This window comes from Rhincodon typus, chromosome 9, assembly GCF_021869965.1.
Source record: "Rhincodon typus isolate 14 chromosome 9, sRhiTyp1.1, whole genome shotgun sequence".
Taxonomy (NCBI): domain Eukaryota; kingdom Metazoa; phylum Chordata; class Chondrichthyes; order Orectolobiformes; family Rhincodontidae; genus Rhincodon; species Rhincodon typus.
In genome coordinates, this window is record NC_063340.1 from 76,845,802 (window position 1) to 76,859,904 (window position 14,103).

Sequence of the window (14,103 nt, forward strand, 5' to 3'; positions counted from 1 at the left end):
CCCTCCCCCATTTCTGATGAGGGGTCTAGGCCTGAAACGTCAGCCTTCCTGCTCCTATGATGTTGCTTGGCCTGCTGTGTTCATCCAGCTCTGCACCTTGTTGTCTCTTGTTTATGGCATTGTTTGCTTATCTATCTTAACAGTCTTTCTCATGCAGAGTACAGGAAGACAATCCAATAGTCAGCTCTGGACACCTGTATCTCTGCCTGGCTCACACTATTGTAGCTCAGTCTCTGGATGCTTCATAAAACCATAAAAGGCGATGCCAGGCTAACAGCTTGATCAGAGCAGTAGGTTTTAAAGAATGTCTTAAAGTAGAAAAGTGAGATACTGAGGCACAGAGATAGTAGGAACTGCAGATGCTGGAGAATCTGAGATAACAAGGTGTAGAGCTGGATGAACACAGCAGGCCAAGCAGCATCAGAGGAACAGGAAGGCTGACGTTTCGGGCCTAGACCCTTCTTCAGAAATGGGGGAGGGGAAGGAGGTTCTGAAATAAATAGGGAGAGAGGGGGAGGTGGATAGAAGATGGATAGAGGAGAAGATAGGTGAAGAGGAGACAGACCGGTCAAAGAGCTGAGGCACAATTGTTTAGGAACGGGTGTGGAGAGTTTCAGGCCTTGACAGCCTGAAGGTGTGACCAACAAATGTGGATCATTGAAGTTAGGAATGCCTAAAAGGACAGAGTTAAAAGGGTGAAGGTATCTGTAGGGCTAGAGAAGATAGCAGAGACAGAGAGGGGTGACTTACGAAGGGTTATTAAATAAGAACGAGAGTTTAAAATTCTAATGTTTGACAGCAAGTCAGTATAGACCAGCAAGCATGAGGGATCATTAACTGCGAGTGAAAGTAGGAGTGGTAGAATTTTGGACAATCTTAAGTTTCTCGAAAGTAAAATGCCAGGAGGACATTGGAACAGTTGAGTATAAAGGTAACCAAGGCATGAGCGAGGGTTTCAGTGGCAGATGAGCTGAGGCTGGGGCAAAGTTGGGTGATGTTGCAGAGCTGTTACTTGTGCCTTAATTGAAATGTAACTAAAAGAGTGAGGTTACGTGAAGGTTATTACAACAGTGGTTTGCCCCAGTTTTCTCCATCGACCATCGACTCAGCAACCTCAGGTGCTAGCCTATGCCAGACAAATCCACAGAAACAGAATATGAAATATGTGAGCACCAACATTATAACATCACAGAGTCAGGCAGACAGGAATTTGTTAAAAGGAACACTAGGCAAACCAAACCTATTGTTTATCTCTCAAAACAAAGTCAATACTAATGTGTAACAATGTGATAGCACTTTGTTTGAATGACAGCTACCTATTTGGAATGTTTTAAGTCCTACATCAGCCATTATTTCTAGTTGATGTTTGGTAGTATGCATCACTTGGCAATGTGATAGTCATTTTATTCATACATCTCTTAAAGTTTGTTCAATCATCACACCTCAGTGTTTTCATGAGCAGTGGAGTCATTTTATTAATTATCATTAACACAGACCATATGTTTGTATGTGCATCAGCAATGGTTAAGTCTACATTCCATATATATTAACACTGAAAGAAGCAATGTAGCTGAAGTCTATACTTCCTAGTGGTGAGTATCCTATGGGTGGTTTCGTCTGTTTCATGTTAACATATAGGTGTCTATTATGGTATTTGTGAGTAGACGTAAGGGCTTATTTGGTGTACAATGATAGAGGAACAACCACTAGTGAGTCCTAACAAAAAGAGGATCTTGTCTCAATAAGATGTGGCTAGTTGCACGACAGCAATTAGCTACAAGTTACATAAGTTAGTTGGAGATTGTTACTGATACTATTGGAAGGCTTGGGTAACACTCTGATTTATCCTCTTCTGATCCAAAGCAATTGTCCTGATTTTCTCCACTAAGACTGTCTGTCTGATTGTCATCAGGTTAGGTGGCACTTAATTCAGTCCCCAGTTGAACCCGATCAGAGCCTTTATCCTATGCAACATCTCCTCCAACATTCTGTACCTGCATGTATATAAATACATTTACCACTGGTTTATCTCTCTGTCTTCTCCTTCAATAGACTTTGCAGAACCCTGAAGAAGGGTCACTAGACTCAAAAGGTTAACTGTGTTTTCTCTCCACAGATGCTGCCAGACCTGCTGAGTTTTTCCAGAAATTTGTGTCTTTTATGGCATAACTTGGTTTACTTTGAACTATCCACTGGCTCTTGGAACTAAATGAACACTTTCTACTGCCTTAAGGATATTAAAGTCAAGGCGTGTGTGCAGTTTCAAAAGTGAGAAGTGTTGATTCTGAAACATATCTACAGTCTCATCTCTCTCACACTTTGTGCTGTGGTATTACTTGTAGTATACCTCCAAGCTTGACCACATTTCATATCAGTAAGCTGTGTCTTCTGTTTCTTCAACCCTGATATTTGATCTAATGCAACAGTGACACCTGACCCTTATCAAGCTTAAAATTAATGAGATATCCTTGACATAAATGGATTCTGACAAATGTGATAAATGTAACAAAGAACTGTGGACTCTGGAAATCTGAAACAAAATCACAAATTGCTGGAGAAACTCATCAGGTCCGGCAGCATCTGTGGAGAAAAAGCAGAGTTAGCATTTTGAGTCCACTGACCCTTCTTCGGAACTATTAGTTAGGTAAAGGTGGTATACATGCTGAAACCAGGAATGGTTGGGGAGGAAGAGTCAGTGAATGCGTAGTTGTAGAGTCCAGAGAGAGGGAGTGAGAGTGAGAGAGAGAGAGAGAAAGATAGTTTGGCAGACAAAGTGAGAGGTAGTGGTCAGCCGGAGAGAAAGAAAAATTGATAATAGGGACCATAAGTCAGTAAAAATGTGTTAGCTGTGCTGAAACTGGGCTGAAAATTTATTTCTGATGAACGTTGGCTGTTTGGATCATGAACGTCCCCTAAGAATATACTGGAAAAACTTTACTAATGCTAGTGTTTCTATTACATTAATAGCTTTGTGTAAGTAGGGATTTGACTGTTTACTTCTCTGAAACTGTATCCTACTTCTGCACATCCTTTTGAAGTGACATGTAATTTAATCGATGTAGCATATTTTTGGCATTACTGGGCACTCCTTGAACTTGTGAGGCCTTTTTTTTATTCATTCATGGGATGAGGATGTTACTGGCTAGGACAGCATTTGTTGCTCATCCCTAATTACGCAGGGGGCAGTTAAGAGGCAACCACATTGCTGTGGGTCTGGAGTCACATGTAGGCCAGACCAGGTAAGGAAGGCCATTTCCTTCCCTAAGGGACATTAGTGAACCAGATGGGTTTTTCCAACAATTAACAATGGATTCACAATTTATATTCAGTAGCATTGACACTGACTCCGACTGCTGATTGGCCTACTCATTGTCTTGCCTTGTTATGTGTCCCTTTAGAGTGTTGATACCTTATCAGGTTGAAAGGTTCTGTTGTCTCTTATCATAATATTGTCCTTCTCCTCTTGTGTGTGATTCTTCTTGGCTTCGCTTCCAGCACCATTCAAATAGCCTTCTCAAATATTTTTTTTCCATTTTATTAAATCTGACAAAAAAAACATCAAAAATTCCAGCAAGAATTGTCTCTCATGAATTCTGATTTCAAAGTTCCCTAGTCACAGTTTTCTGTTAATCTGTAGAGATAGGCTAGCACTGCTGCCTCACAGCACCAGGGACCGGGGTTTGATTCCACCCTCGGGCGACTGTCTGTGTGGAGTTTGCACATTCTCGCTGTGTCTGCATGGGTTTCGTCCGAGAGCTCTGGTTTCCTCCCACAGTCCAAAGATGTGCAGGTTAGGTGGGATTGGCAATGCTAAATTGCCCACAGTGTTCAGGGATGTGTAGATTAGTGGGGGGGGATGGGTCTGGGTGGGATGCTCTGAGGGTCGGTGTGGACTTTTTGGGCCGAAGGGCCTGTTTCCACACTGTAGGGATTCTATGATCGTCAATGAAGCTATCTGTGCATTCTCCTGGAAGCTGAACTCTTCTGCTAAATCTTGGTCTTTCAAAAATGGTGTTTTCAGACTAGAATAATTGTCAAAAGCTTGCACAATGTCTTTAAAAGTGCTTATGCCTTCTTTTATATTTTGGTGATGTATAATGTTATGAACAATAGGTCCTACTAAATACAATAATGTATTTATCTGTTCATGTTGTGGAATAGATTTTAAGTGTGACGGATTTCTGTACCTTAAGAACTGTTCTCTCTAAGATTTCCAACACTGAGGTCTGTTTGGCCCATCTCTAGTACTGAATATTTGAGGCAGTAATATTTCCCCTGCCATGTATTTCTAAATGTGATTTTGTTTCTTTCCTTGAAGGTGTTCAATTTCTGCAGTACCTACAATAATCTCTTTCCCTTGAATACTCTTATTTCTGTAAATAGTAGAAGCAAAACTTTTAATTTGTCAAATAATAATGCGGTATAACTGTATTGTTTACTGAGGAGGTTTTCTGCATTCTTAGAGACAAAGTGGAATTTTTCCACCTTCAGCACGTACACATCCTTTTCCACAACTTACCCAAATAAAGCCTTGAACCCGCAGCCTTAATTCTCCCTGCCAGTTTAAATAATGGATCTCCTGATATTAATGTTCACTGAGAATATTCTAACTTCTGTTGATCTCTGTCCGCTTTAGCTTTAAAATTGCCACTTTGACACCTTAATTCTTCTTGCGTCATTTCCTCCTGCTAAGATCCCGATGCAAAATATTTTTATGGCCCTTGATTTCCCTACTACAGCCATGCCTCAGAGTGTCAATATGCTATGGCAGCAATGTTCATTGTGAGCTACGAGTTCTATTGTTTTTAATTCTGAGCTTCCCAGCCTGTTTATTACACCATTGATTTAAATCTTCTTCCCTTACCCAACAAAGAATTTCAAACTTATTCATGGAGCTCTGATATATTCATTTCCTAGCCAAACTTCAAACTGGGAATACTCTTACAGATCCTTGATTCCTGATGGAATATGTAACTGTCAGGTTGTGACTGGTCCTTAAGCTCTTTCTAACTTGCACTGCTGCTTCTGCACTTCTTACCAACTCTAAGCTGAAGGCTTTAACCTGGAGTGTTGTCTCTCTCCAGTCAATTTTTCTACGCATCCCTGCTGACTTGTTTTTTTTTAAGCACTTACAGTTGCTGACTCTCTATGTGTGAGTAGTTCTTAAAATGGTAAAGTCTTCAAAGCTCCAAATTCACTTGATCTTCTGCAAATTTCTTCTCTTGGGCCCAGTGGACTTTCTTCCACGGCTGTACGTTGTATAAAGCAACAATGCCCATGGGTAGTTTATTGAGTGATAGCAATTAGTTACACTAGCTAGTTAATGGATTTTGTGACACAATATTAGTATCCCTATCTCTGTGCCAGAAGATCAAATTTCAAGTGTCACACACTCTAGAGATATGTCATAATACCGTCTGAAAAGATTGATTTAGAATAACTATACTAACTGGTTAGACATTGCTACTAAGACCATTGAGAGACATAGTTGACATATTTATTTCCTTTGAGATCCAGAGCTGTTCTCTTGGTTTCCCTTATTCAACACTATATGATGTCATTACATTGGATAAAGTTTAATACAGTCTCTAATCTTAACCTTTTCAGAACCAGTACCCTCTACTTCATACATGGTATTTAATTAGCTCCTTTAGTTGAGTCACTGCATGTAAATTTAACACTGGATTTACAGAAGTCACTACATTTGCATGGTGAAACAGAATTCTCTTAGTTATTGGAACCAGATGGATCTTGTTAACTATGAGGTTGTTGATTAGGTTTGTTAACCTGGGCCAACTGGGAAAACCGTAGCTGACAGATATAAGCAGGAGATTCAGACTCTCCTTGGTTCAGGTGACTAACTCCGAGCTGGCTGGTCACAGCCAGTCTACTGTGCACATGTAAATAAAGGGTGACTATTTTTTGTCTTTATTCATTCATGGGATGAGGGCATTGCTGGCTAGGCAGCATTTATTGCCCATCCCGCAGTTAAGAGCCAAACATATTGCTGTGGGTCTGGAGTCACATGTAGGCCAGACCAAATGAGGATGGCAGATTTCCTTCCCTGAAGGACATTAGTGAACCAGATGAGTTTTTCCGACAATTGGCAATGGATTCATGGTTATCATTAGGCTCTTAATTCCAGATATTTATTGAATTCAAATTCCATGGCAGGATTTGAACCCAGCTCCCCAGAACATTATCTGGGTCTCTGGATTAACAGTCCAATGATAATACCCCTAGGCCATTGCCTCCCCATTTGGTGATGGGATACCAGCCTCTGTGCAGTTACTTCAGTGATCTTTTGAGGCATTTAAGATGATTAAAGGATTTGATAGGATAGATGGAGAAAAACTGTTTTATCTGATGAAAAGACTGTTCAATGCCGCCAGAAAATGTGGAACACGAACAGAAAGCTTAATGGCCTACCTGTGTTCCTGTATTGCTACATCTTTATTTTTAAAATTCTGAATCCATTAATCCCATCCCTGAACATGTTCTATGTGGCACATAGCTCAGTTCTGCTCAAGAAAATGGTGTTATCCATTTGCATCAAGATTCGATCACACTAAGAATTTCAGGTTGGATACCTGTAAATACACAGGGCATGTGGAACAGTGGAAGTGAGGCATACTGTATGATTTCTGGCCAGTAGTCATATTTTTGGTTGTGATGCAGCGATGGAGTTAAGCTGCGATATCTTTCACAAACAGCCTTATACTCTGCTGCATCTGTTTCAGAATTTACTCCAGCTCCAGAATTTCAATACGCTGATGGCTGTCGTAGGAGGCTTAAGCCACAGTGCCATATCCCGCCTGAAGGAAACTTGCTCACACCTTGCTCCGGAAGTTACAAAGGTAAAGTAACAAGTGCCAGAAAAATGCAAAAAAGATTGGGTAAGAAGTGGCCAATTGGCTCATTCCTTCTTCTTGTATAAACATCATGACTAGATTCCAGGTACTTTTGATGGATGAGGACTGCACACCAGATGTGCAAATTGATAGACATTTACTACCTACATATGATTGAGCTGGGCTTCACTATAGAACCTCCTTCATTCAGGTCTCAGTTCCATGTGATCTTGCATTGTCTGACGTCAATGCTGATGTTAGCATTTATTGTTGCGTTAACATGTACAATATTAGCATTATGAGATAGTTATTTGCATCACTGTATTATCCCCATACGTTACACTATTGACTACTTACCACCTGTCCTTGTGTGGATTCTGTGACCCCTCCTGCCTGCAAATTCTTACAAATTTCAGGTCACTTGCATATGCTGTTCAGCCTGAGCAAACCCCTGAACTTGCCAAGATCTCTTTGGGTTACCATCAGAAAACTCAGAAGGGATGTAGCAGTTGGGTTTTCGTCCCATTTACTCGGTATCAACATTCCAACACTTGGTTCCATGCTTCCTTCTCCGATATATTCTACAAGGAGGATTCACACTTCTAACAAGCCAAGACCTCATTTAACCCATAAACTGCATTATTTACAATAGTGAGCTGAACAAGTAATGATTTGACATAGTTCTCACCATAACATGAGTTAATTTTGTATCCCCTTTCATAGCAAATGCTAAATAATGTCTCCTTTTTATCCAGCTAAATACCATATACTTTTCTTGGGCAGTTTGTCTGAAACCGGAGTCAGTGTTAAGTCTAAGCTGGTTTGATCTTTGAGGAAACATGTCTTCTGTCTGCCTCATTCAGTAGTCTTTGCTGGAATGTATCTTTGACATTGTTCTCTTTCATTTTGCTGCTTCTGTACACAAAGTGTCTAATTTCTTCCCTTTCCATGGAATTCATCTCAGGGAATGTCCACAGTGGCTATTGTGTGGAGGAGGCTTGTTCAGATCACCTTAAATTGAGTAATACATGAATTTATTCAAACATTTATTATTCAAGCTTCTTAAAATATGAAATTGGTCCCTCTCCGTTGCTTGTTTGTGCTTGTCTAATGAAAGTATCTGAAATGAGGGAACAATTCCTTGAAATTAAAATTGTACAATATTCAGAATACACCAGAATATAACACCCGACTTCAGTCACAGCTTTACACAAAATCTGTATCTGTGTTTGGGCTATTTTCCGAAAGAATGTTTCAATGTGTAGGATGGTTTATTAATGGAAAAGTTCCCACTTTATTTAACATGACCTGTGTTTTCAAAAGATATTTTTCTTTTAAATCTTCTCCATTTTTGTCACCATTTTCATCACTAGGTCTGGAATGAAATGACCGAACTAGTCTCCTCAAATGGGAATTACTGCAACTATCGGAAGGCCTTTGCTGAATGTGAGGGCTTCAAGATTCCGATCTTGGGAGTTCACTTGAAAGACCTGATTGCCGTCCATGTAGCTTTCTCGGACTGGATAGATGATAATAAAGTGAACATTGTTAAAATGCAGCAGTTGTATGTTACATTTAATGAACTGGTTTCACTTCAGGATGCAAATCCGCATTTAGAACCAAATATGGATTTAATACACCTGTTGACGGTACGTTTAAGTGCGCATTTGTGTTTCTATGTGTATACATATATGTGAGTGTGTGTATGCTTGTGTGCATTTCTGATTACATGCATGTGTATATACTTACAGGGGTATAAATGTGTGAGTAATGTGTGGCTGGTTGGCATCATATCATTTTAGGTATATCAGGGCTGAAGTTCACTATCCCTGATCACTCCTGAGCAGGACCAGGGTGACAAGACTCCTCTATGATGCTGAACCCCCATCCACCAACAACTCCACCCAATGCCCACCCCCCACCCCCCTCCACACCTCCCCACACCTCCCCACCATGCCAGCTATACCCACTGACTTCAGACTGTTTCAGTATAGTGCCTGATTCAGGCGTGCAAATTGGAATCATAATTGTGTGAAGTTGAAGTGACCCTGAGAAACACTGCTACTTGTGTGTTTTGCACAGCTTTCCCTGGATTTATACTACACAGAGGATGAAATCTATGAATTATCGCTACTTCGAGAACCTAGGAATCCTAAATCGACGGTAAGTAGCTTTCATTTTCGTAACCACTGGATGTCTCAAAGTGCTTTACAATGGGTGAAGTACTTCAATGTGTAGTCTCTATTGTCATATAGAAAACATGGCAGCTAGTTAACATACAGTAAACTGCCATAAACCAGCAATGTGGTCATGACCAGATTACCTATAGCCTTGTGGTGATGATAGAGGAACAAATATTGGCCGGGATGCTAGGGATAACTCCCCTCTTCGTGTTAGTGCCAAGCATGTGAGTGGAGCCTTCGTTTAATACCTCCTCTGAAAGATAATGCCTGCAGCAATGCAAAACCCCTTAAGGGCAGCAGTGATGTGTCAGGATGGATTTTTGTTCTCACGTCCTGGAGTGTGTCTCAAACCTAAAACCTTGTGACTCAGAGGCAAGAGTGGCTATTAACGGAGATGGTCGTGATTTGATTTGATTTGTTACTGTCACATGTATTGAGATACAGGGAAAAGTGTTGTTTTGCATGCTGTATAGACAGATCATACAATACAAGTGCATCAGGGTAATAGAACAGAGTGCAGAATACAATGTTACAGCTGCTGAGAAGGTGCAGCGAGGGATCAACATTAACATTTAAGAGGTCCGTTCAAAAGTCTGTTAACAGCGGGAAGAAGCTGTTCTTTAATCTGGTCATACGTGTGCTTTTAAACCTTCTACCTGGAGAATTAGAATCAGAGGGTTTCCTCCAGCAGTGTCAATCTTAGGATTTGGCGGGGTGTACTTTTGCCGGAGTTAGAAACGTGAGGGACACTGAGGGCTTTTGTTTTCCTGGTTCTTTCTTTATGATGGAAGAACCAGCCAATGCCTGCCATCTGTGAGGAGAAGATAGTCCATCCTTAGTTCTGCAATACCCACTTCCCATTTCCCAATTGCCCCTGGCCATTTCCTCCCTCTCGTGTGTAAGGATTTGATTGAGAAATCTTTTAAAAACAAAAAAAAACCCTCCTTTTGTTTAATGGTTATTTCACTGACCCTGGCACTCTTGGTGGGACACACGTTAGCTCAGAATAATTGGCATGGCATGCCAATGTAAGCCAGTCCTGAGACAGGATAGTGCTCTTTGGAAACGGATTGTCTCCCTACCCTCATCTCTCCTTTCGACAGCATTTGAACTTCTGTTGCCCTTGCAAGCCCTGGAAACTGCCAACGATATTGTTCATCTGCTTCACCAGCATCTTCTGGAGCTTTGGCTAAACCCACTCTGCGTTGACTGGGTCAGTTTTCTTTTAGGGCTGACGGGTTTGGAGTGTGCAATATCAAGCGAACTGGCAAAGATAGCTACAGGACGCCTACATGGGTGCAGATAGTGGTGATGGCGATGCAAAGCCATGATGGAATCTTCTAGAATCTCCAGCCACTTCGCTGGCTAATGTCACCCCTGACTGCTGGGGGCTGCTGCCTAAACCCCACCCCCAACTGGTGGCTGTATCCCTCACTGCATGGCTCGCCACTTCTAGCTCTTACTGATTGGTAGGTTACTATGAATGTATGCAGCTTTAGTAATTATCACAACATCCCCTAAGTCAGAAACGTCAATGAAGAGTATTGGAAATAATCAGCAGGTCTGGCAGCATTTTGTGCAGTGAAAGGATTTCAGTCAAAGACACCTTGTAATGCATGCTTCTATATATTTTACTTTAGGATGTGTTGCCACAATTATTGATACCAGTTAGAAGGGAAAGCGAGGCTGTTGTATAAGGGAGGAAAGAACACAAGGTTTTTTTTCTATTTGGATCGCGACACGTGGGCATCACTGACTGGATCAGCATTTGTTTCTCATTCCCTCTTCCAAATTGTGTTCAACATGAATTATTGATCCACCAGCTATGGGGGAACACGAGGTGGTAACTAGCAGGAAGGTTCCTTGCCCATGTTTGACCTGATGCCATGAGACTTCATAAGGCCAGAGTCAATGTTGAAGGCTCCTGGGGCAATTCTCTCTTGACTGTATACCACTCTGTCACTGAGACAGGGATAGTGATGGTGGTGTCTGAGGCATCGTCTATAATGATTCCATGAGTATGACTATGTTAGGCTGATGCTTGACTGGTCTGTGGGACGGCTCTCCCAATTTTGGCACAAGACCCGTCATATTGGTAAGGAGGACTTTGCAAGATCAACAGGGTTGAGTTTGCAACCAGGTCCATCCAGATTCATTTCTTTTAGGCTTTGCTGCAGTTTGATAGAACTGTTAAGCCATTTCAGAGCCAACCACATTGCTGTGGGCCTGGAGTCACATGTAGGCCAGCCCAGGTAAGGATGGCAGATTTCTTTCCCTAAAGGGCATCTGAGAACCAGCTGGATTTCAGAACAGTTGTGTCATGATCACAATAGACTAGATTTTAATTCCAGATTTATTTTGTTAACTTATTAAATTCCTGCAGCAGCTGTGGCAGGATTTGAACCCAATCTAAACATCAGGATTTCAAGTCTAATGACCTCCCCACCATGCCACTATTCCACCACCGCCCCCCCCTCAGGAGTGAGCTGAAGGAAGAGGAAACAGCAAAAATATTTGCAACAGGGCTTATTTCTGTGCTGCAGAAACCCCCCACAATTACTATGTGCTACAATGCAATACAAAGTAATGTTTCTTTTACAGCCTAGCACCCCAACCACTCCGAACAAACATGTGGCACTTGTAGACTGGGCACCTGGGCTGACACCAAAGCCAGATCCCACTGTCATCAATAAGCACATCCGCAAGATGGTTGATGTAAGTATATTTGAAAGAAAGCTGTCTCAGGAAGGCTTTCATGCTTGGTATTGATTTTGAGTGTAATTTTACATCTGAATTTCAGCGTTGTCTGTGAAATCCACTGATGTGCAACTAAATAGAGTGCAAGTGAGGAAAAGATATATCTGAAGCAGATCAAGGCTCTTGCCCTCTGTCAGGAGGAATATTGTTCGGGGCAGGAATATTTCTGCAAGGACATGACTCTGTCTCATGGACCCATTGAGTCATAGAGCTATAGAGTCACACAGCATGGAAACATTTGGTCTGACCAGTCCATGCTGACCATGTTCCCACACTAAACTAGTCCCACTTGCCTGCGCTTGGGCCATATTCCTCCAAACCTTTCCTATTCATGAACTTATCCAAATGTCTTTTTAATGCTGTAACTGTACTTGCATCCGTCACTTTCTCTGGAAGTTCATTCCATGCACGAACCACTCTGTGTTTTTAAAAAAAAAAAGTTGCCCCTCATGTCTTTTTTAAATCTCTCCCCTCTCGCCTTAAAAATATGGCCCATAGTTTTGAACTCTTTCATGACCCTTGTCATTCACCTTACCTGTGCCCCTCATGATTTTATAAACCTCAGTAAAGTCACCCCCAACCTCCTATGCTCCAGTGAAAGAAGTCCCAGCCTTTCCAGTCCAATTTTATATCTTCAACCCTCCAGTCCTGGCAACGTCCTCGTAAATCTTTACTGAACCCTCTTCAGTTTAATAATATCCTTCCTATCACTGGACCACTAATACTGCATGCAGTAGTCCTGAAGGTGCCTGCACTGTTGACTCCCCAGGCTTTCATCTTTGTGTGAGCCATGATGGTGAACATTGACCTGGGGGTTTGGGGAAGCACAGCAGAGCATGTCCATGCAGAACCCTGTCCTCTCACAATGTACACAACTGCTTGGATTTACGTAACACATTTAACTTTGAGATATATCCCTGAGGTTCAAAAGAACATGATCAGACAAATTTGTCATTAAGAAACGTCCGGGGAGAGTAGGACAGCTCATCTAAAGTTTGAGGCAGGATAGCGTTCAAGGGGGAGAGTGCAGTGAAGAGGCAGAGGGGTTTAACGGAAGGAATTTCGGAGCTTAGGACTTTCTTATACATCCTTCATTCTGAATAGAGATAGTTGGTTTGTGATCAAGCATGGGAAGTTTTTCTGATTTCTCTCAACTTTCCCATTTACTAGTCTGAGGATATGGGGATGAAAGATAAAACTTAGCCAACACAGCACAGACTAGATATCAAGCTTTAAATTAGTGGGGCTGGATTTTTGAGAGGGTCAGAGCGTGGATCAGTGTTGGTGGGAATGCCGTTTTGCTGGGGACTTATCTGGTACCCAGTGGGAAGTTGTGGGTAGCTAATTGATGCCAATTTAATTTCAATTATAGGCCTATTAGAGGCCCAGTTCTAACAGAACCTGGAATTTCCAACTGCATTAGCCAACAGCCTACGTCAACCTGGAGCACGTCTAGGTGAATGTGGTACGTTTGGGGCTGGAAGTGTTGAAGGCGGGGGTGTAGGAAGAGTTTGTTGCAAATGTACATGTAAGAGACGTCCCTCCCCCATCCAGAACCCACGGCAGTTGTGGTATGTTAATGCATAAATGTATCGTCACTTGCCCTTGTCCTTTACTGCTTGGACGACAAATCTCACCATTCTCCTTCTTGTTCCTCCACCCCCATGCTCAATTTCCACCCTCAACTGGGCACTAAAGCTTGTGGTAGGTGTGACTACAGTCTGCAATGTGGATTTGGGACACAGAATTAGCTCCCGCACCCAGTTCTTGATCCCTGGTTGAAAATTCAGCCTCTGCTCCATACAACTTGGTAACCTGGGAGCTGCATTTAAGCATTGGCAAGTCAACTACTGAGGAAAAAGTGGAGATTTCAAGCTAGCATTAGTTGTTAGAAATCTCATAACAAACCATACTCACTGATTTTATCATATCGCCCGCGAAATTTCTGCTTTGAACTGGTTTATGGGGTCAGTGCTGAACTGGATGTATAATGATTGGGGGATTTAGTGGTGTAGTAAGTGGTGATAGCAGAGTAATAAAATTGCCAAAGTGTCCTATATGGCTGGTGGGAGGTGTACAACCTGCTATGTTTGTGTTGGAATCCAAAAGGGACACCAGGGTTCATGCAATAGAAACAGGTGTATGATTTACCTTCAATGCAACCTGGCCCCAGAAGTGTTGTTGATGCTGTGTTTTGAGACTGTATGTAGGCAGCTTCATCCTGTACTACTTAAACGTGAAGCCCTGTCTTTGAGATGAATGCGTTATACCATGTTTTCATGCTTGTCCTTTTGATTTTTACAAGCCATCTT

General features: G+C 41.9%; 1 protein-coding gene across 1 annotated transcript in view; it reads left to right on the plus strand.

The window, feature by feature from the left end:
- LOC109922556 (RAS guanyl releasing protein 3 (calcium and DAG-regulated)) overlaps positions 1–14,103 on the plus strand; it is a 115,236-nt gene that overhangs the window by 70,361 nt on the left and 30,772 nt on the right. Inside the window, exons 3-6 of the mRNA XM_048601364.1 lie at positions 6,679–6,857; positions 8,225–8,500; positions 8,934–9,014; positions 11,636–11,749. Coding sequence (XP_048457321.1) covers positions 6,679–6,857; positions 8,225–8,500; positions 8,934–9,014; positions 11,636–11,749 — 650 coding nt within the window. The remainder of the gene's footprint in view (positions 1–6,678; positions 6,858–8,224; positions 8,501–8,933; positions 9,015–11,635; positions 11,750–14,103) is intronic.